Source organism: Coturnix japonica, chromosome 2 (assembly GCF_054131305.1).
Source record: "Coturnix japonica strain WE chromosome 2, WE-NBRP24, whole genome shotgun sequence".
NCBI classification, from domain to species: Eukaryota; Metazoa; Chordata; class Aves; order Galliformes; family Phasianidae; genus Coturnix; species Coturnix japonica.
Genome location: NC_140664.1, coordinates 109,642,926 through 109,664,168, shown reverse-complemented (window position 1 = coordinate 109,664,168; position 21,243 = coordinate 109,642,926). Strand labels below are relative to the sequence as shown.

The 21,243-nt window shown below is 51.2% G+C and overlaps 3 protein-coding genes and 1 long non-coding RNA gene across 16 annotated transcripts in view; 1 reads left to right on the top strand and 3 right to left on the bottom strand.

Moving 5' to 3' along the window:
- Positions 1-268: 268 nt before the first annotated feature.
- HOXA7 (homeobox A7) overlaps positions 269-21,243 on the bottom strand; it is a 40,315-nt gene continuing 19,340 nt past the window's right edge. The window contains exons 1-3 of one of the 5 annotated variants that reach the window (XM_085538451.1): positions 4,498-4,891; positions 3,252-3,369; positions 269-2,138 (exon numbers count right to left, since the gene is read on the bottom strand). In XM_085538451.1, the coding sequence (XP_085394577.1) occupies positions 1,855-2,138; positions 3,252-3,264 (297 nt within the window). In that variant the 5' untranslated portion in view covers positions 3,265-3,369; positions 4,498-4,891 and the 3' untranslated portion in view covers positions 269-1,854. Of the gene's footprint in view, positions 2,139-2,963; positions 3,035-3,127; positions 3,881-4,497; positions 4,892-21,243 lie in introns of those variants that run through there. The other 4 variants (XM_085538453.1, XM_085538452.1, XM_015853759.3 and 1 more) reach the window with 4 other exon arrangements.
- Positions 9,229-13,819, bottom strand: HOXA9 (homeobox A9). Of its 2 annotated transcripts, XR_014942979.1 has the most exons (3): positions 12,000-12,412; positions 11,737-11,826; positions 10,421-10,771 (listed from the first exon to the last, which is right to left on the bottom strand). XR_014942979.1 is itself a non-coding variant. In XM_015853847.3 (2 exons), exons 1-2 carry the CDS (start codon positions 12,278-12,280, stop codon positions 10,533-10,535), a joined length of 783 nt encoding a protein of 260 aa, XP_015709333.1. In that variant the 5' UTR covers positions 12,281-13,819; the 3' UTR covers positions 9,229-10,532. The 2 variants fall into 2 exon arrangements, 1 of the variants encoding a protein (XP_015709333.1); XM_015853847.3 differs by having other exon boundaries at positions 9,229-10,771; positions 11,737-13,819.
- Positions 16,665-18,638, top strand: LOC107309224 (uncharacterized). Of its 8 annotated transcripts, none has more exons than XR_014942986.1 (6): positions 16,665-16,819; positions 16,914-16,976; positions 17,056-17,198; positions 17,404-17,433; positions 17,779-17,919; positions 18,371-18,638. It is a non-coding gene; the product is annotated as an uncharacterized LOC107309224 (long non-coding RNA). The 8 variants fall into 8 exon arrangements; XR_014942985.1 differs by having other exon boundaries at positions 17,401-17,433; XR_014942988.1 differs by having other exon boundaries at positions 17,056-17,312.
- Positions 17,314-21,087, bottom strand: HOXA10 (homeobox A10). The gene is made up of 2 exons (XM_015853845.3): positions 20,243-21,087; positions 17,314-18,878 (listed from the first exon to the last, which is right to left on the bottom strand). Exons 1-2 carry the CDS (start codon positions 21,060-21,062, stop codon positions 18,604-18,606), a joined length of 1,095 nt encoding a protein of 364 aa, XP_015709331.2. The 5' UTR covers positions 21,063-21,087; the 3' UTR covers positions 17,314-18,603.

The following is a 21,243-nucleotide window of genomic DNA, read 5'->3' as shown; positions in this document are numbered from 1 at the left end:
TTTATTAATCAACCGCGCTGGGAGAAATAAATACATTAACTTAAAAAAAGAAAGGAAAAAAAACCAAACCAAAGTTAAAATAGAGAACTGGACTGAATACTGTCCATTCGTCACCTCGGGTTATTTTATTCCTTTCGCTCATAGGGGAAAAAATAATAATAATAACAGTGTGGTCGAATTCCTTTATTTGTGCGTGTTGGTTATTTTTTTCTCCTTCCTTCGAACTGTTTCCCTAATTAAAAAAACCAAGCAGCCAAAAAAAGCACAATTAATTGTCAACAAGCATCTTTATTTTTCCGTGTGACATAAAACACATTTATCGTGGGGGATACTTGAACACGGGATCACTTCCAAAGAGAGTTCACAGACATGATTCTTTTTTTTTTCCACTTCCAATACTTACACGGCATATCCAAATGTTCACAACGAACACATCGAAACACATTGTAACATACAATTGTTTGAATCAACTTTAGCCAAACCTTCGAGACGGATTTATACAGAGATCTGAACGATACGTCATGCGACAAAAGTTTCCCAATTTGTTACATACTTCCCAATTTATGACACGGTCTTACAAATGAGTTCCAAGACAAATATAAATGACAAAAAAAAATCGTTCAAATATACAATATCTGCTAACGTAGGAAAATTCACGGTATTACATATTAACACGTTGGGATCATCGGGACAAACAGATATTTTAAAGGCGGTTACATGGTCATTTCAATTCGCTTTGCCAAGAACACTTTCAGCTATATTGAGTAAGATCAACCCAGGATAAGGAAACGGCCTTGAGCAGAGGCAGCCTAAGGTAGAAGCCCACGGTAGATATTAAACCGCTTTGTACAATATTGGCGTGTGCGTTCGCTCCCTCACTCCAGAGAGTAAAGGTTCGCGGACAGAGATATATTGCAGCATATGGTTTTCATTAATAATTGCTTTGGAATAAATATATTATTTTAAATTTAAATATATTCAGCCTTTACGGTACCAAATTCTATACCAAAGCTACTGATGCGTGCTTTTCGAACGACGGCGCTTACGTTTCTAAAAGCATTTTGCAATTCACATTAGTACGTTATCTTCTTCTGACTACTAAAATACAGCATACTTTCCAAGATAGGTAGGCGGAGCAAGATATATAGGTAGTCTGAAAAATAGGTAGTACGACTCATTGCTGTGGATTGTAGTGGTTTGTGGCACATCTTTTTTTCCCCCCCTCATTTTCTGTTTTACCTTTTGTTAGTGTAGCTGTTAGTTATGGTACTTTCCTAACAATAATTCAAAGATAAAGGAAAAAATAAAGCAAAAAAAAAAAAAATTAAAGAAAAAAAGAAAGAAAAGTGCAGAGCTACTTATTCAAAATTAGGTAGTTTTTTTCTTAATGCGAGCCTAATGCACTTTTCCCCTTAACAACGTGATTGGGACTATTGAGTCAGGTAGTTACTTCGGAAGGTCACGGTGTACTTTATGTGCAAGCAGCAGATCTCCCACCCAAACGTCCCCAGGAGAAACCTGCCCGAGAGCGGGTGACTGAAAACTCAAATGATTGTAGGTAGGATGCTCTCAGGATACGCTACCAGGGGGCAGGTTTGGGGAAGGACGGGAGAGGGGAGAAAGGGCTGGAAGGCCAACCCAAGAGACGTTTTCATGTTTGCAAACGCTCGCTTGCAAGACAGAACTAAAGGGAACTGATTACTATTTTTCTCTCTTTTTTTTTTCTTTTAATAAAAACAGTGAGTGTCTCTCTTTTTTTTTTTTTTTTTTTTTCCTTTCTCTCTTTAAAGGGAGCTTTTACAGCTGTCACGTGCATACGTTATTCTAAGAGATTGCTTCCTCGAATGGGACTCCCTAATCCTCCTCTTCTTCATCTTCTTCCACTTTCTCCACAGACGCTGCTGCTGACGTGGACTCGTTGGGAGCCGGAGTGCTGGAGCTCTCCTCCTTGTGCTCCTTCTTCCACTTCATCCGCCGGTTCTGGAACCAGATCTTGATCTGCCGCTCCGTCAGGCAGAGGGCATGGGCGATCTCTATCCGCCGCCGCCGAGTCAGATAGCGATTGAAGTGGAATTCCTTCTCCAGCTCCAGGGTCTGGTAGCGGGTGTAGGTCTGGCGCCCTCGCTTCCTATCGGGACCTGAAGGCAGGCAGGCACACACGCCCAGCGGTTAGGCAGGAAAAGAAGAGGAAAGTTTTATCTTTTTTATTTTATATTTTTCTTTTTTTTTTTTTTTCCCCTCTTTGTGTTTCCCCTCAACGTAAAGAAACAAACATCAAAACAAAACCGTCCCAAGAGAGAGTGAATAACCCCCTTCTCCCCTTCCCACCCCCCTCCCACCCCTTCACCCCCCCTTCCCCACACGCACACACTTTGTCCTAACAAAGACATTTCAGCGACACGACCTGTCCTGCTCGGCCAAAGCGAAAATTAAGTTGCTCGAGACATAGAAAAAGTGGAAAGAAAGCGTTCAGGAGAGGAGGTGGGGGAGGAAATTGCTTTTGGGAGGAGGAACTTTCCCCCGGGCGATATATTTCCCTAAAACCTTCCAGGCTTTTGCGTTTTGCGAGGGGAAATAAAAATCTGGAAGGCTGGGCCTTATTTATCTTATTTTGATGTCGGGGGCTCCCTCCACACACGCGTACACACACACACACACACCCTGCTCCCCCTACCCCGCCCGGATCGTAAACAATACCCCGAGTTCAGCCCCAGAAGCGAGCTCTCGCTTTTCACACACACACACACACACCCCCAACCCCCGGCTCTCCCCCTCCCTCCGCTTTCCTGTTCAGTCCGTTTCTATAGATTCTTATCTCCGCGGAGGGGGCAGGGGGCGAACAAGGCGCGGCGCGGCCCGGAGGAGCCCCGGCACGGCCGTCCCCGCTCCCGGGCTCCCCTTCCCCCCCCCCCCGGGAGGAGCTTTTCTGCCCGACTTCGGCGGAGGGCAGTGGGGACGCTCACCCGAGGGGGCTCTGCGAGCACGCAGCCAACTCTCCGCATTTCTGCAGCAAAAAGCGCAAATAAACTCAATGCTAAAATTCCATAGCAAATGGAGTTAAATAAATTTACGAGGCTAGAACCCATTAATTGGGCAATAAAAAGTTTTATGATACTCATTTACATACAATGCCACGGGCTTTCTACGCAATGGCGCCTCGGCTATAATTAAAACCATCAAGGCTGTGCTGACAGTAATTTTGGCGACACGCTTTGCCTGGCTGCCACAGCTCCAGCCCCGCTCGCCCCTACCTGAAGACCTCATCCAGGGGTATATCCGGAAATTAGCCTCAGCCTGGTTGTGCAGGTTGCTTTCCTCCGCTTTCTCACAGCTGGGTTTGGTTAGGTCATTGCAGAGGACGGGAATGTTCTGATCAAAAGAGGAACAATGCAGGTTGTAGGCATCAGAGCCCAGGCTGTATCCGGAAGAGAACGGGCTTTGATATATGGTACTGTTCACATTGTACAAGCCGGGCATGGAGGAGGCGAAGGCACCCGCGCCTGGTCCATAGCCGCTTCTCTGGGAGTTGCTTGCAAAGGAGCAAGAAGTAGGCTCTGCATTTTGGAAAAGAGAAGCCCCCGCCGTATATTTGCTAAAAAGCGCATTCACATAATACGAAGAGCTCATAATTTTTGACCTGTGATTTGTTGTCCGGCAGGCTTCAGTGTCGGTTTTACGAGGTAGCGTGATATATGATAACATTACACCCCCAGATTTACACCAAACCCCATTTTCTTTTGGACTGAGCTGCCTCCAGCACGTGATCGGTCATATGACGCCGCCCTCCAATCCTCGCCTGCCTCACAGGTGGTGCCGGCCGCGGCCCTCCGGTGCCCGGCCATGGACGGGGCCGCCGGGGCCGCCGCCGCCTCCCCGCGCCGTCGAGCCGCCGCCCCTCCGCCCCCCGACGGCACCGCCGCCTCCACGGCGCGGATGGGGGGAGCCCGGGTCCCCCTCCACGGAACCGCTCGGCGGCGACGGCGGAGGAGGAGGAAGAAGAGGGGGGGGGGGGCGGACACCATGTGGTCCTCGTTAGACGGGGCGGGGGGGGCAGGGGGAGAACGTTATAAAGAAAACAACTTGATAAAAGTAAAAGCGCTCATGATTATCATTTTTGTCCATGCTGTAAACACGCAGAGGGGTCAACAATATGAGGGGGGGGGTTGGGGCACCCTCGGCTACGGCGCACAAGCGAACCCTGTGGTTCTCGGATCCCGAACCGAACATAGGGGTGTGTGGAGCCCTCCGAGAGACGGCCCGGCCCTCCTCCTCGGGAAGAAAGGAAAACACCACCGCCCCCCGATTAAAGGCAGCGTACAACGTGTGGTTGAGGGAACGTTCAACTTTCTAAGCGCCTTAAAAAGCAAAAAGAAAACAATAAGCTGTATTCAAGCAGTCGCCTGCAAACGCCTTCAGCCCCGAGACTTAATTATTATTCTATTTTTTTTTTCTTTTTGTTTCTTTCCATCACCCCTTTTACCTTTCCGTCGTACGTACCTTATGGCCCCGTTCTGCTCTGCTCGTGGGGAAACGCAGGCGGTTTTCTAAACCCCGGCACCCCAACAATGCGAATGGCTCTGCATTGAGGATGCTGCACCGTGCCCTTCCTTTAAACGGATCGTAAAATGAGTTTCCTTCCCTCAGACAGGGAGTCCTGGTAAAGACAGCTTTTACTGCCTGCCTGTATTGCACATCATAAACTGGAAGGAGCACAATGGAATTGCCCCGGAAATTCTCCTTTCAATTATAGTTTGGTGCCCCGTGTACAAAGACTTTCCCACCACTTAAAATTGTTCTTGGCGATATTTCGCACGGACCCTAAACTTTCCGTTTTGTAACCGTGGAACACCCTCTCCCCCCCGCACACCTCCACGCTCGCCCTTGGGGAGCCTTTATGCGCGGTTATTGCAGCCCCATGAATACAGGTTTACTGACAGAAGCGAGTAAATTCTTAGAGCGAGATCCCCGAGATATCGCTGCCTCGGAGCATGCAAATGTGGCGGCAGCTCCTAGAAGCTGTACCAAGCTCAAAGCACGTGAAAACGCAGCCGATACTCGGAGGCGCAGAGGAGAATGTGGAGAAAAGGGCTCTGCTCGCGTTTATTCCGATTTTGGCAATATCGCTGCGGTCGATGTGGGAACATTCCAGCAGAAGAGGCTGCCGGAGGGGAAGAAAGGCCCAAGAAGTTAAACGAAAGCGAAGCAAACAAGACGACGACTCAGAAGATCAAAGAAGCTGAAGTAGATGACATTAGACCAATAAATTGCTCCTCTGGTGACAACATACCAAGACGCGAGGAGAAAGAAACGGCAAACACAGCCCGTGTCTAGACTCAAATATTGATAACGTCGAAGCGAACGGCGGAGCCGGGCTCGTGTATTTCGAGTTCCGCGTGTCTGCAACACAAGCGCTGCAATGCCTTTAGCTTTGCGTGGCTGTGTTGTGACCGCCGCCTTTTCTTTCCTTTTGCTCGCAGCTTTTTTATCTGCCGAGCCACAAATAATAATAATAACAACGTCAAAATGCCTCCCACCAAACAAATCGTCGAAGCAGCTCCGAATCGGCCCCCACCGCCTTTATGTGCGCGCCCACCCCCCGCGTGTTCGCCCAACGGCGGCACTGCTCTTTTTGGAAATAGCCCCGAAATATCTCATTCTATCACACACAAACAACCCCGGACACCGCAGCCTGCAAAGCGTATTCAAATATATACATATAGATATCTATTTCCAGTCGAGGAAATGGCGAGCTAGCCGAGATTGCGAGCTTTCCGTCACCGCAATCTTCTCACACGCTTTAAAAATGAACCTCCAGGCGACATTCATTGCGTTTATTTTTTACGTGGGTGCCTCGCTTTGCATCCCGAGCTATTCCGGGAAGTCAAAGGTAGCGATTAAACGGTGCTCAGGAGTTACGCGCGACCTGGGAGCACTCCCCGGTTATGGCTCATGTGCCGAGAGGGATCGTGATGTGGTTCGTACTAGAAAGGATTTTAGTTGTTTTGGAATCTCGCCGTAATTTATCCCCGATTATAATGGAGAGCGCTGTGCCAAGTTATTACTTCTCATGACGACGCATAAACACTTCTTAATTTCAGAGCAGTTTTACTGCCCTCGGAAAAAAAAGAGAAAGAGAAAAAGAAAAAAGAATTAATCATAACAAGTTTAACAACGCCGTTGTAGACAAACATTTGATAGGAAGGCTCTTATTAGAAAGCGGGGAGTGGCTGCTGCTCTCCATCCCTAGAAAGAATTAAATCTTTACAGCGGGGTGGGGAACAAAATAGCACGGAGAGCGCATTCCTTTCCGATGCTGAATTTCGATGTGAAGATATTGCCTTTGATTTAAGGAAATGTAAATAAAACGCGGAGAAAGCGGTTCTGTTACAGAGCGCTGTTCAGCTTTTTCTTTCTTGTTTTTTTTTTTCCCTTGTCTGACTTTAAATTGAAAAATCCCCCGACCATCTCGCAGAGCACATTTTGTGCTTCCTTCCCTCCCACTTCTGTTTTCTCTCCAATTACTTTTTCCCCCCTTTCTTTTGGCAACATCTGAACACTCGCTATAACATTCCCCGCTACTTCTCATTCCCAATCCCGAAAGCCAACGAAAGCAAAACGGAGAAAAACACGAAAACGAGAAGAAGAAATCAGTGTAACGGGCCAGAAGAAGTTAGGAGTGACTTTGAGACACGTCAAGTTTGCGGAGTACCCGACTATTAGTATTTGTACGATATAAGTACAGCGGGTCGCACGGACTGGGGATTGCCGAGGACGTAGGCAGAGAGTTTTATTTGTAGCAGAGACAGATGTTGGAAATTTCCCTTCTCCGGTAAATAACGTTCAAATTAAAGCCCCGCAGCGCTGCGTATCCCGTCTTTGCGATGCGCTCCGAGGGCGACCCCGTGCCCACCGCATCCCTCCGGCAGGGCCGAGCGGATCGGGGAGCACCTCGTATCCCCCTGTTCTGCCCCAGCACCGCAGTCCCCGAACGTGTCATTCCTCACCGGGAAAACGGGAGGCTCAGAGCGGGGCGAGGGGTCGGGGAAGGAGAGGACGGGCTCGCAGCTCCGTGCTACCGCTCTGCCAGATGATGGGGAGCGCGGGGGGTGCTTTGAGAATAATAACGCGGTGCGGATAGAGCGTTTGCTCTGGTCACGCATTGATGCTACCCCCAGTTCCTCAGTGAGAAGGGGATAAGGGGAAAAAGAAAGGGGGGAGGGGGGGGGGAATAAAATAAAAAAGAAGGGGAAAAACAAAGAGGTAAAAAAAAAAAAAAAAAACAAGAAAAAAACCAAAAGAACAGAGTGGGGAAAAAAATGAACTCGGCCTTTGTTGACGCTCAGCCCGTGGCTCCGGCCCGAGTCCTGAGCCCACACCGTCGACATTTTAGGCGCTGGAGGGAGGCGGCCGAGCTCTTGATGGCGGGCGACGGCTCTTTTGCGGGCTCACAGTGCCACCTGCCGGCTCTCCGGAGCTCCTCCAACCCGCCGCGCCCCGCGGAGCGGCACCGCGCAGGCGGCCCAGATCCGACCGCGCCCCGCGGCTCCGCGTCCGAGCCTGGACCGGCCCGGCCCGGGGAGGTAGGGGGGGGGGGAGGCTCATAAAGGCTGTTATTTCCGCTCTCTCGCTTTATCTAAAACAGCCAGACAAAACAAATGAAAAGGCTTTTGTAGAAAATCTTAATTGTGGCTGGACAGTTGTAAACTCATTAAGGGCCGAATTCCAGACAGTTTGCAGACCCGTCATTTATTACACACTCTTAATGCTGATTCTTTGAAGTTGCCTCCGTCTGCAACAACAGAGGGCGTCCCAGCATCCCAAACACCGGCTCGGGGCTCAATTAGGGGCTTTTTTGTGTGTGTGCACGCCAGAACGAGCTCCTTTCGCTAATTAGAACTCATCAAATCTTACCCCGGATTTCTTTTATTATTTTTTTTTTTTTTTTCCAAGGTGAAGCCGACAGCGTTTTCCCCCCGCAGTTCTGCACATCTGTACGCTCCGTGCCGGCTCTCTACATTCTGCCTTTCGCCCTGCAGCGTTTTACACCCCATAAACGGTTACAGCAGTCATTTTCTTTTATTGCGCTGCACGGCTCTGAATTTTCCTAACAACAACTTCTGCCAAGACCACAAGTGCTCTCCTTCTTATTTCGCTCTCGGTACATATCTGTGCCATCTATACGCGGCTGCGGAGCGGGCGCCGCTCCCACCCGATAGATCCGCGCTGTCGGGGCGCGCAAGAGCCTCCCCCTCGATAACGTGTCCTCCCCAACGCTGCTGCAGCGCAGCTCTCGCAGACTCCGCGATTTCTTTTGTTGCAGAGCCCGGTTTGGCTCGGGGCGGCGGGGGAGGGGTGGGCGCAAAGGGGGGGGCTCAGAAATCTCCCGCTCCGAAGAACCTCTCCTCTCCCTTCTGTTGTTGTTGTTGTACAGGAATAATCGGATTTTGCCTCCCCTGCTCCAGCCCCGCTCTTTTCCTCGGCTGAACCAGCGAGTAAAATTGACACCATAAATTCTACCGTAATTGTCAGTAAAATTTTATCTCTCTCTGTCTCTCTATATACATACATAATCTGCGGCGCTAGTAAAATGCAGCGGGTTGTTTTTATTTGCCACGGGACATTTAAATAGGGGGAAAAAAAAATCCCCAACGCGAAGGCGAGGGGAGAAAGTAATGGGGGACGTTCTCTATACCATATTTTTTGCATGGGCGATTATGTCCAGAAGGGGATTTAGAATGGGCTCCGGGCTCTGGTTCCTTCCCCAGCTCGCTGCAACACGCCGGGCTCCGAGCGCGTTATCGAGGAGCAGCGAAGCGGCCCGGTGTAAATGTCGCCTTCTGCACTGGTTTACATGATGGCCCTCTCCGAGGAGAACGGCACGTTTCGGGTCGGTCCGCACCAACCCCCTCCCCGGCGGAGGAATTGAATAAAATCGCCTTAACGTGAGCGTGAACCTCCGCTCCTCTGTGCGGGAGCTGCCGTTCTCCATCGCTAAGCGCCGGCTTCCAAAACGGTGTCCGGGAGGGGGGAGCTGAGCCTCATCCCCTCTGGGAACCAAAAGCATTCCGGACCCATTTAGAGCCATAAGAAGCCCAGTTTTCCCCGTGCTGGGCTGTGTGTCTGCAGAAGAGCACACAAGAAGCCCCAGCTCGGCTTTCAGCCTCGCCACGTCCGTTGGGGACTTCGGGGTGGAACTCCTTGCTTTAAGAACCTTAAAACATCACGGAATAGAAAAGAATCAATATATTTTTATTTGGCAAAAAAAGTTAAATATCATTTCAACACAACGATTTGGTCAGTAGGCCATGAGGTAACTATTGCAAAATAGACAGTGTACGTTCTGCGTCAACATCACTTCCCGGATTTATTATTACTACGATTCCTTTCTTTTCTTTTCTTTCTTTTTTTTTTTTTAATAAGCGATACAAATTTACAATAACCAAATGTAGGTTTTTATAGCGTATAATTTATTATCAATAAAATTAACCTTCATTACAACAACCATCAAATCATTCGATTAAAATTAAAACGTAAACCATAGGTAGTTACCCTTTCACATATACGTATAGCTCCGAAATCTGCTAACTGCTCACTGGTGCAAAAACAATAGTTAAGCTAGTCTGCTTAGTTACTTTTTCATATATAGATCATATATACAACTGACACAGACAGTACGAGATATATATCAACTGTGCATACTAAAACGACTCGTTTCCATGTATTTTGAAAACCGTCATTCCCAGACATCCCGGACAAACTTCTTTTATTTCTACGTTTGCGTGTGTGTTTAAATTGGGATATATATATATATAATATATACTTTACAATCAAAGGTTAACTGTCTAATTATACAGAAAAGACTTAATACGCTACAGAGCTATACTCTATGCCATTTTTATAATAAACAACCTGAGTTCAAATTGAATCCTAGCTTACACAATTACATCCGGTACAGCACCCAAGCACATAAATTGAGTCACAAACATAATTACCACAATAAAACACAGTGTTCAAGTATTAGAGCAGAGATCTCTCTGCCGCGCAAAGAGCAAATAAAATTAACTACGTCGACTAAACTATACAGTCCGTAAATAGTTGTGCATTATGAAAAGGTAGTTTTTGCTCGTCGTTCTCTTTTTTTTTTAATTCTTTTTTTCTTTTTTTTTTCTTTTTTTCTTTTTTTTCCCTCTTAAGTGAAGAAACAGGTAGATTTATACAAGCTAGCTCAACAGCCGTTTCGTGCTATAATGCCCCCTTTTTCTTTCCTATTAGAAAACGAAAAGTCTTACTGTACCTCTCCTGGCAACTGGCCTCTCCATGCTACTGTGACAAGCAAGGTACAATCCTAATCAGAATTTGCCTTGGGAAAAGAAATGAGGCCTGGACCCAGACGCATTGCAAGGCAGGGCTCGAGGGGAGGGTTTTGTTGGTGGTGGTTTTATTTATTTGTTTGCCTTTTTTTGTTTGTTTTGTTGTTGTTGTTGTTTTACTTTATGCATTTTTTTTGTTTCCATTTAACCCGCGTATCCCCATCATTCGTCCTTCGCTCGGTCTTTGTTGATTTTCTTCATTTTCATCCTCCTGTTCTGAAACCAGATTTTCACTTGTCTCTCGGTGAGGTTGAGGAGCCTGGCCACCTCGTACCTGCGGTCCCTGGTGAGATACATATTAAACAGAAACTCCTTCTCCAGTTCCAGCGTCTGGTGCTTGGTGTAAGGGCAGCGCTTTTTCCGGGTGGACCTCGCGTGGAGCCAGTTAGCAGCGGGGTTATCTGCAGGGGGAGCGAGAGGAGAAGTTGAGGCTCAGGATGGTGTCTGGAAAGGGAGGTGGGGGGGGTCCTGGTGTCGGGGTGCCCCTGGTCTCCGCACTGAGCACGGAGCACCCACATTCCCACTCACGGTGGGGGGGGGGAGGGGGGAAGAGGGGTCACGGAGACCCGTGAGCGGCAGAGCCACGCCGCCCCCGCCTCCCTTCGCATTTTTTTTATTGTTTGTAGGATGCAGCTTGAAAACAACCGTCCGCCTGCTCTCTGCTGGCTGTCTCCTTCCTTCCTGCCCTCCCCGCAGCCCCTCCGAGTGCCAGCCCGGCCGGAGCGGCAGCTCGTTTAAATTGGTTCTCTGTTACAATTCGCCCTTCTCCCGTGTCATCGCTGGCAGGACCCGAGGAGCTGACGGGCCAGCCATCGGCCGCCGTCATTACAGCCCCGGCAGCTCAGGGCCCTTATTTGCATGGCGTTATTAGCAGGATCGGCTCCGTTCCGCGGCCCCACAGCACCCAGAGCGGGCATTTCCGCCGGGAGGCGGAGGGGGAGGAGGGCACCGCGCAACGGCGAGGTTCCGGCTGCCGGCCCTGAGCTGCCCCCCCCGGCCCCACAGCTCACATTCACCACCAATGATTCTAGGGCACCCTCTCCGTGAGTGCTACGAGAGGATGCGAGTATGTCCTGCGAAGTTAGCTGGGGTGGCCGGGGGATAAGGGGGTGGGGGGCGGGGAGGGGAGGGAGGGAGGGAGGAGTGGGATGTTTTTTTCCCAATTATTTTATTTTATTTTAAGTAGCAGCCGCAAAGAGGGTTTTTGTTCCCCCTTCGGCCCGCAGAGCCACAGTCGGCCCGGATCCCGGCAGAAGCCCCCGAGGGGCAGCACGGATCTCAGCCCCAGATGCCCGGGCAGCACAGAGCCCCGTACCGCGCCTCCTCCTCCCCGGCCCCAAACGCGCCGCCCCGCAGCCCCACTTACTTGGATCAATGTGTGGTTTCTCTCCGTTTGCCTCACTTTCTCCATTGTTTTCAGAGAATGCGCCTTCGTGGCTTTGCTTATCCCTATCAACTGGAGGAGAACCACAAGCATAATCAGACAGAGACAAAGTGTGAGTGTCAAACGTGGTACAGTCACCCCTTCTGGCCGCCAGCGGTTCAGGTTTAATGCCGTAATGCCTGCTGGTAGGTAACCCGGGGAAGGACAAGGAGCCCGGCACAGGCTCGAGCCACGAACGCATGTACCTGCCGTCGGGCGGTGCCACGGGCGCCTGGTGGTGCGCGTAGGGGTGGTACACGGCGGGGACGCCGCTGGCGCCGGCGGGGTGCGCGGGGCTCCAGGGGGGGCCGAAGACGGGCGCCTTGGGTTGGAAGCTGCAGGGGGTCAGCTCGGGGTGCTCGGCCAGCGCCGGGCGCGGCGGCGGCCCCAGAGGCGCGGGGGCGTAGCGGGGGGCCGCCAGCTCGTCCCCCTCCGGCACAAGGAAGGAATCCACGTAGTAGTTGCTGAGGGTCCCGGGGGCCGACATGGCGCGGCGCTGCGCGGGCGCCCGACCCGCCGCAATTCGGGGCTGCGGCTTTTCACGTAACAACTTGGTGCTGGCGGAGAAGTAGAGTCAGTAATAAGTTGGGGGCAGCCCGGGAGCCCATTGGCTGCCCCGATCACGTGGCGGGGGGAGCAGAACAATAAAGTATAAATCAGTCCGCGGGCTATTAATGGGTCAGTGTTTTCCAGCCATAATTTTTATAGCGAGGCCATATGTTTTTATGCAAAGGGATATTTGAGTTATACGGCGGAGTTTGTTTTAATTGCGGCCAAGTGAGATTAAAAGATCGGATTCCGCATTAAGCCCCCCCCCCTCCCATTGCCTTTCTTTCTCTCCGTCCCCATCTCTCCTTTATTTTTTCGTTTAAGCGGACTATTTAATACCATAATTAATCATCCCATCAGTGAGTCGCGTTCCCTACGTTAATAAAAAAAACAACCCAAGCACCAAAAAAAAAGAGCTCAAACCCTTCTTGATCGGAGACCTTCACATAAAATTATACAACAATCGAAGCAATAAAAAAAAGCAAAATAGCAGTTGCGGCGTACTGTATTTAAATACATATTTATTATATTTCATAAGGAGTTATTGTTTCGGGAGCCACGGGGTTGTTATGAAGTCAGTAACTATGAGCGCTCTCATTTGCATCGCTGTGTTTCACAGCAGTAAAAATTTACGAGTGCTAGGAAAGGTTAAATTATACCATTGTGTTTCGTTTGGGAGCTCCCTGTAAATAATCCCGTTCCGTTCCGCGCTAAGCGGGACCGGCAACGAAAAGTCAAACCCGATTCATCCCACGGCCGGAACCGCTTCGAAGGGCCTTCGTAGGACCGGGGGAGGATCGGGACACAAGGATTCCGTCCCCTCGGGCCGGGCTGAGAGCGGCAGTGACCGAAGCCCCCTCCTCGCCCGGCCCTGCCCTTGGACCCCCCCTCCCCCGGCAGAGGGGCCGCCGAGAGCCGGGCAGCGGCGGGCAGCAGCGTCGCTGGCTCCGATTTATTCTTAACTATGCAGCCAAGCGGCGGAGGAAAGGGGGGGGGAAGGGGGAAGGGGAGAAAAAGCTCCTTGTGCCCGCTGCAGAGAGGCACCGCGCTCGGAGGGGAGGATAGAAGATGGGATCTCGCTTTCGGCCGCCCCGCGGAACAGAGTGGAGTTATTGATTTGGCAGCAGGACTCGCGCTGGAAACCGAGCAGAGGGTTACGGTCCTCCGCGGAAGAAGGGGAGGGAGAGGGGGGAAAGCGAGGAGCGGCCAGATCCAAGGCCAGTGTTAGGGATTAAACGGGGCTGCTCTGAGCGCCCGCTCAGCCGCCGGTCCCCGTCCCTCTGGCGGACGCGCTGTGGAGCGGTGTGCGGGGGGAGCCCCGAAATCCCCGCAGGAGGCTCGGGGTGTTCGGGGTGTGCCGTGGTGAAAACAGAGCCGAGCAAACGGAAGGCAAGGCCGAGGAAGAATTAAAATCACGTGTAAATATCGTGCGTGCACAAAGTGTGGTTCTAATTAGTTTTACATGGCTGTGTGGGCCGCTTCTCTCCCTCTCTCTCCCCTCTCTGTTTCTCGCTTTTTCTTTTCATGTCCTCCCAACAGTTTAGTCAGAAATCGCGCCGAGACCCCATTTTAACGACGCTCTCTCCCCATTCAGGATTACAATGGCCCATAATGAAACTATTATCCCTTATTAGAGCAAGAAAATTATAAAACACATACAGGAACCCCGCAAACGGGGAGCCCGTTAGTTCCGAGCAATTCGGAATATGCACATAAAGATCTCCGCTATTTTTTGTGGCCGTTGTATAGACGCGCCATAGTAGCGAAAAATAATTGTATTTCTTTCCTGGAAAGACGGAACTCGACGTCATTTATATTTATTATTAAGAGTCAGCTGTGGTGAAATGTGATTGTAGAACTTCCTTTTTCCATTCAGAAAAAAAATAACCTTAACTGCAGGAGTCCTGGATGTTTATATTCGAATTTGGGTTCTCAACTTGCGGCGGGGTTTCCATTTGGTTGGTTCCTCACCAAAAATAATAGTAAATGAATAACAATAACAATAACAATAACGTTTAAAAGAACGCGCCTGCGTTTTTATTTCCCTGTAAAATTCGGAACGCGTTCGCTGCCAACACCCGAGCGGCAGGAGAGGGTGAGCAGAAAGAGCGAGTGAAAATAGGGCGAATACTTGCAGGCGTTTTCCACGCGGTCACGGCGCTGCTAATAGCGCTCGAGCGTTCGCCTCTATTTTCGATCTTTAAGGCACAGTTTTCACTAAAGTAACTTTTTCATACGAACCACGAGAGCTCGTGGGAGGCTGCACCGGTTTCGTACGGTTTGCCTTGCCCGTTATTACAGGATTTGGGGGCAGCAGATCTCGGGAAGGACCGACCAGCCATCGTACCACGGTACTAAATGGGAATTTCCAGGCACGAAGCACCGCTCTCGTAGCCGAATAAAACCCCTCCAGGCCTCCATCCCGGCACAGTGAAACCCGCAGCGCTCCCATCCCGCTTGCTGAGGCAGGAAGCGCGTCTCTGCGAGGGGCAGAGCTCCGCGGCCGCGGGCTTTGAGCGGGTTTTGAGCTGGAATCCGCCTCGACTTTTCCTGCCCCCGCGAACGATTCGGACGGAACCCACCGGCGCGGAGAGATGCTTTGGCACAGCGGGCAGAAAGAATGACTCAGAGTTTAGGGGAAGCGGTCCAAAAGCAGAGCGATGTGAATGCAACGGGATATAAAGCACAGAGGCGAAGCTGTGCATGAAGGCTACAGAGGCACGCACACACTGTAAATACACCGCCGGTATGTACACAGAACAGGGCAGCCCGACAGCAGCACGGTGCTCACAAGCAGACACGAGCACTGCTGTCGGACCGCGGTGTGCACACATCTATCTGCTCCTGGCCCAGCCGAGGCGTCTCCTGCGAAGATCCAACTTAGGGTAGGTCTGCCTCAAATCCGCTATCTAACCGCTCTCCGTTTCTGCAGCCCTATCTGGAGCTTCAGAAATAAAAGTTTTTTTCTTTTTCTTTTTTTTCTTTCTTTCTCTTTTTTTTTTTTTTTTTTTAAGCAGAAATAATCGAACGGTCATTTAGAGGACAAAAAAAAGAGAAGGGAAAAAATATATATAGAAAGCCAAACCCAACCCCACAGGAGTGCCTTTCTCTGCTCGTTCCCGTGCCCGCCTTTCTGCTGCGGGGCAGCCGGCTCGGAGCTCGCTGCCCTCCCCGTGCTGTGGGCTCAGAGCCCGGTGGGAGGCCGCCCCCGCCGCGGGCGCCGTGGACACAAAAGGCGGCGGGCGCGGCGCGGCGGAGCGGCGGCGGCTGCGGAGAGCCCGGAGAGGTCGCTGTTGCCCGTTCCGCCGCCGCGGAGAGCGGCCCCGAGCGAGCCGCAATCGTGATCGTAACCGAGGCCTTGTGGGCCGCGTGGAGCTGAGCCCGGGGTAGCGGCCCGACGGCGGGGGATCGGGGTTCAGCGGTCGCTCCCCGGGAAGCACGTGGAATAGAGAGAGGCTGGCGGGGAGCGCAGCCCCCGGTCACCGTGTGTCGGTGCGCTCCTGGAGAGGGGCTGCCCGGCTCGGTCTCTCCCCGGGCGACCGAGAGCTTTTCGCCCTCCGGCTTTGAATAAATCCAGACGGAAAAAATAAAAGCGCCCCTACCCCCCCACCCACCCCCCGGTCCCTCCGCCCGAGCTCTACCCACGCCGAGCGGAATGCAAAAACGCACCTGACCTTGAATGCAGCCTACGAGAGATATGAAAATCCCGCAAGCAGGCAGGGACTCGCTTAGGAGCTAGCTAACCTTGAAGAACTTGTCAAGCTTCCCCCCTCGGCTGCCGTGTTTATCTGAGGAATCAAAGGAGCCTCCGTTGCAGATGGGGAACAATGGCATTGGGACTTGACGCCTACAGATAACATCGGCGCTAAGATTTCTTCGGGCACAAAGGACCCTCGCACCAAGCATACCTGGTGATGATATCAACTGAAGTAATTAAGGCAGTTTCGTGCTGTAGAGAGAAAGGTGGAGCCCCAACAACATGAAACTACCTAAACCACAGAGCAGTTCTCAGGCGCTAATAATTACTTTCCCCATAGCCGTGGTCTTTAACGCAAGGATCCCGCTACGGAAATAAAACCAGAAACGTGACCCCGCCGTCCCTCTCGCCCCCCGCGCACCCCGCCGGGCCCCCCGCGCCCCCCGACCGGGTTCAGGGAAACAGAGAAATAGCATCAGAACCCCCCCCTCCCCGAGGGCGGCTTTCTCCTCTCCATGCAGATGGGAAGGCCGTCCGCTGCAATGTTACATCATAAAAAGCTAACGGCTCCCTCTAAGCCCGGGTTCAAAGTCTCCCCCCCCCCCCACCCCCTCCTCCTCCCAGCACACACATACCCGGGAAGAAAGCTGGAGCTGTCGCTCCTCTGCCAGCCCTCGTTGTGCCTTCCCTTTGTGCGAGCCCTCGCTAGCTAAGCATGCAGCGAAGGAGGGAGGATGCAAAGGCGGCCCGGGGGGAATAAGCGCTCCCGCATGCAGCCAGGTAGGGAACAGCCCTGTCCGAGGGGGCCCGGTGGCACGGAGGCGGCTCTCACCTCCCCCCTCCCCATGCGCTCACCTTCACGGTTTCTTCCGAGCCCTGAGATAAAGCTACGATTTGTCACCGTCCTCGGCAGCTAAAGATCTCCGCAAGCTCGTAGGTGTGTGATTAAAAGGGGGAGGGGGGAGAAAAATAAAATCTCTTCCCTACCCTCAAGAAATAGTAATTTGCTTCCTCAGTCTGTGCAGCTCCTCAGTCAACTGAAACCACTCGTTCAAGACAGCAACAATCCAGATATACTAGCAAGTCATAAAACTGAACAAAAGCCGACAAACCTTAGAGCACCATCGCTATATGGCCCAGACAAATTACGACCGTCTAGGTAATATTTAAATAGATTCCTAAAGTAATTGCAGGGGGTTTAGGCAACTATTCCTGTTGTAAAAGTTCTCGAAGACATAAAGTAGAACCTGAGGATAAACAGTCACAAAAAGAGGTAAAATTAAAAGGATTCATTCCACGTTTTTTATTCTTCTATGAGAACATAAACATCGTCTTTTTTTTTTTTTTTTTTTCACGCACAGCAGCATTACAGTATTAATTTATTCCGATTTAAGGTAAGAACTAGATATAGCTAGAACTAACATTTATAATAACGATAGAATGCATTTGCTTAAAACGGTATCGGCGTTTTAATAATAATAGACATTTATACATATCTGTATTTATAGTTTTTCCCCTTCTTTCTTTCTTTCTTCTTTTTAAATTCTCTTTCTAATCTTTTTCACCTATACGCTTGACCCTTTGATGCACGTAACTTCACAGTATAAAGGAAGGCGGACGAACTCTCCCTCGCTATCTCAGGCTCTGGCTCAGAAAGTCCTTTTGATGTTCAGGATGTACACTTTGCAGTGAAATTAGTGAGGAAAAAGTGACGGCTTTTTTTTTTCTCTTTACTCAAGGGGGAATCATTGTGTGCTTATCCCGTGTTACCAACGGTAACGCTATTTCTCGACCAACAAAAATATCACTAATTCCACGTCTTTAAGCAAAACTACGTTACGTAAATATCTACAACCAGAAAGAGAGAGAGAAATTCAGAGGTAAGTGTCATAATTTAGTCCATGAGCGAGACGAACTTAGTTTTATATCTTTAAAGAGAAGAGATTTCATTTTCCTGGCCAATTTCAAAGCCGTAATATTGACTTTCAAGGTAAAGAACAAAAAATCGCTCTTAACACCGGTTCCCATGAAGCCCTTTTAAAGGATGCCTGCATTTCATTATTGCAAGTCCTGCTTTGGGAAGGATAAAGGGGGAGGGGGGAGACAAGGAAAACAGAGAGGGAAAAAGCTGAGCTCCCAATATATAGAAATATGGCACGGCTTAAATAATTCATTCCGAAGCTACTTACAGTCCGAGTTACACCGCCTATATTTTAAAAGAATGCGCCTTTAACCGAGCTCGTTTACTTTTCGGAGAGACACGGGGGAGGGGGGGGGGAGGGGGGGGGGAATATTTGCAGCTCCTGAAATCCTATTTCTGGGTTTTCAAAGCTTGAAAGAGCAAAGCGGGCCCGGGAAAGGCTGCAGGAACCGAGGAGGCTCACACATGGCCCTCAACATTAGCATGGCTTTCTTCCGCTCCCCCCGCAGCCCCGAAGCAGCTATTAAGAGTTTAAGGACATACTGAGAACGTCTAAAATCGTTAATCCATACAGGTGCGGATGACTACAGCCTAGGAAAATGATACTGGCTCTTTAAACCATAAAGATGTGTTTATAGGTTCATCAAGAGAAATTAAAGTTGGCTGTGAGCTCCCGAATCCTATTCTCTCTGTTCATTTTCTTCAGTTTCATTCTGCGGTTCTGAAACCAGATTTTAACTTGTCTGTCTGTGAGGTGGACTGTGCGGCTGATCTCTAGGCGACGCTCACGAGTCAGGTACATATTGAACAGAAACTCCTTTTCCAGCTCGAGAGTTTGATGCTTGGTATAGGGGCACCGTTTCTTTCGGCCACTTTTTGCGGTTAGCCAGTTTGCTGCATTTTCTCCTTTTGAATTGCCTAGTTTTGAGAAAGTAAAAGAGGGACATTACCAGCGGGTAGGAGGCAAATAGCTGGGGGAGAGGGTGGAAAGGATGTATGGGTGTGTGCGCATACAGGGGCTGGCTCCTCCAGAGCTGGGATGTGGGGGCCCTCCTAGAGCCCCCAACCTATCTCCTGAAGGCCCTGGGGCTGCCCACGGGGCAGCCTTTACTCTGCTGGGATGCTCGGAAGGGAATCCAATTCTGACTCCCTAAAATGGGCTTCTCCCCGCACCTACCCCGCCGTTCCTGGGGGTTGGTTCGGCGTGGGGCCTGAAGCCTTTCAGCCCTCCCGAGACACCTGCTTCCAAAAACAAAAGCCACCCAAAACGTGCGGATCTGAGCTTTATGAGCGTGCTCTGGAGGCTGAAAACAAGGTGAGCTGCAAGGGCCGGAGCCCCCTGCCTCCAGCCCCGGGCTGCCTCGCCATGTCCCTCTGTTCTTCCACAGATAGGGAGGAAAAAAAAAATAATAATAAAGGAGGGGAGGGGGGGGAAATCACCCCCTTTCAGGGAAGGGGGGATTCCTATCGCTGGAACCATACGGGAAAGAAGTAACACCGATCCCTCGATGGCTCGGGGTGGCTCGCAGGCGTGGGGCTGGCTCTCTAGGAGCTTTCCTTCGCTTGCTTTTCGTTTTGATCTTTAAATTATATATATATATCTATATATTATTATTATTTTCCAACGGGGCGCCTGAAGGAATAACAGGGCGTCTGAAATGCAGCCAGAGAAGAGTGCCTAGAAAGCCTGCAGCCCACGGAAGGGGAGCTAGGCTTTCGCCGTGGGGACCAGAGAGGGAAATAAATAGGCGAATGAATAAATAACAACCCTGTTATCTAGTGTAGACGCTGAAGGATATTCGCGGTGCATTCATCAGTCTAATTTGATAGCAGTTCATAGATGGCACATTTCAGCGCGGCTGTTATTCCGAAAAGCATTCTGGATCGTAAAATATAACTTACCGCGTTAATAGGTTTATTTATTGGCACTGCCTATTGCTTATTTTGGATGCCATACAAACATCTCTGTTATCTGGTAGGCACCTTCCCGTCGCAGGGGAAAGATTGAGCTCGTTTTTCTATACGTTTAAGCCGCACGCAGGCGAAAGTTGCCCAGAGCGAAGGCTCTCGGGGTTTTAAGCTATAGGACGGACGTTAATTTTTACGGCAACCCCGTGCCCGAATATTACAAAGTTCAGAAGGTCACCGCGAGCAGCGCTTCTTGGCAGCCCTGCGGGGCAGCCGGGATCCTCCTTTCGCGTCGTGACGCTCCTCGCCCGCGTTTCCTTTTTTATTACCGTTATCACCGTTTCCTAAGCCTCACCCCGCCGTGGTTCGCTTACCTACGGGCTCCTTCTCGGGAGAGGCCTTGCTGCCCTCCGACGGCGCGGGGGAGAGCTCCTCGGCGGTGGAGGACGAAGCTCTCGTCTCGTCCTCCCGCTGGGAGCCGCACGCCGAGGGGCTGGGGGAGCGCTCCTCGTCCTCCCTCCTGCCCGCCTCCGGCACGGGCGGCCCCGAAGGCGGCGGCTGGAAGCGACCGGGGGGCTGCGGAGCGAAGGGAGCTGCCCCGGCCGGCCCCGCGCCGTAGCCCTTGGACGTGCCGTAAGCCTGGGAGAGGCGGAAGTAACCCGGGACCGGCACCCCGGTGCCGTTGGCGGAGGGGCTGACCTCGGAGCTCAGCCGCGGGAAGGGAGCGAGTTCGGCGGCGGCCGAGCCCTTGGGGCATTTCTCTGAGTCATAGAGGCAGTAGGAGCTCTCCTCTTTAATGTTTTGAGCGAAGGAGCACGAGGTGGCCTGCTGGCTCTCCGGCTCTTCCATGCGACAGGAGCGGGGCGGGTCTAGCCACACTTCCATCCCCGACACGTAGGGGTGCGTGGTGGGGACCATGCTTTGCGAAGTACCTTCATTGCGTTTGCCCAGGACGGGGAACAGTCCGCAGCCCTGCAGCCCGTAGGACAGCTCGGACGCCTGTGGCAGGTAGAGCCCGCTGCCCGGGTAGTAGCCGCCTCCTCCTCCGCCTCCGCCTCCTGATCCCGCCGCGTCCCCTCTGCCCGCGTTGATCAACGAGTCCACCAGGAAAGAGTTTGCAGCCGGGCTCTCGGAGCATGACATTGTCGTGGAATAATTTGGCGAAGGGAGCGGATAGCCCTTCCTGGCTGACATTTCTTGTGCAAAACATGCTGAATATGATTAGAGATACCCCCGCACCACGGCGAACGCTTGCAGCCAATGGAAGCCCGGGCCTCCCCAGCAACCCCTCCCCGTCTGGTTTCGTATGCACCGAGCTGCTCTCAGGTCGACCTCTGAATTTGGGATATGGATGGATATTAATGTGCGATATGGA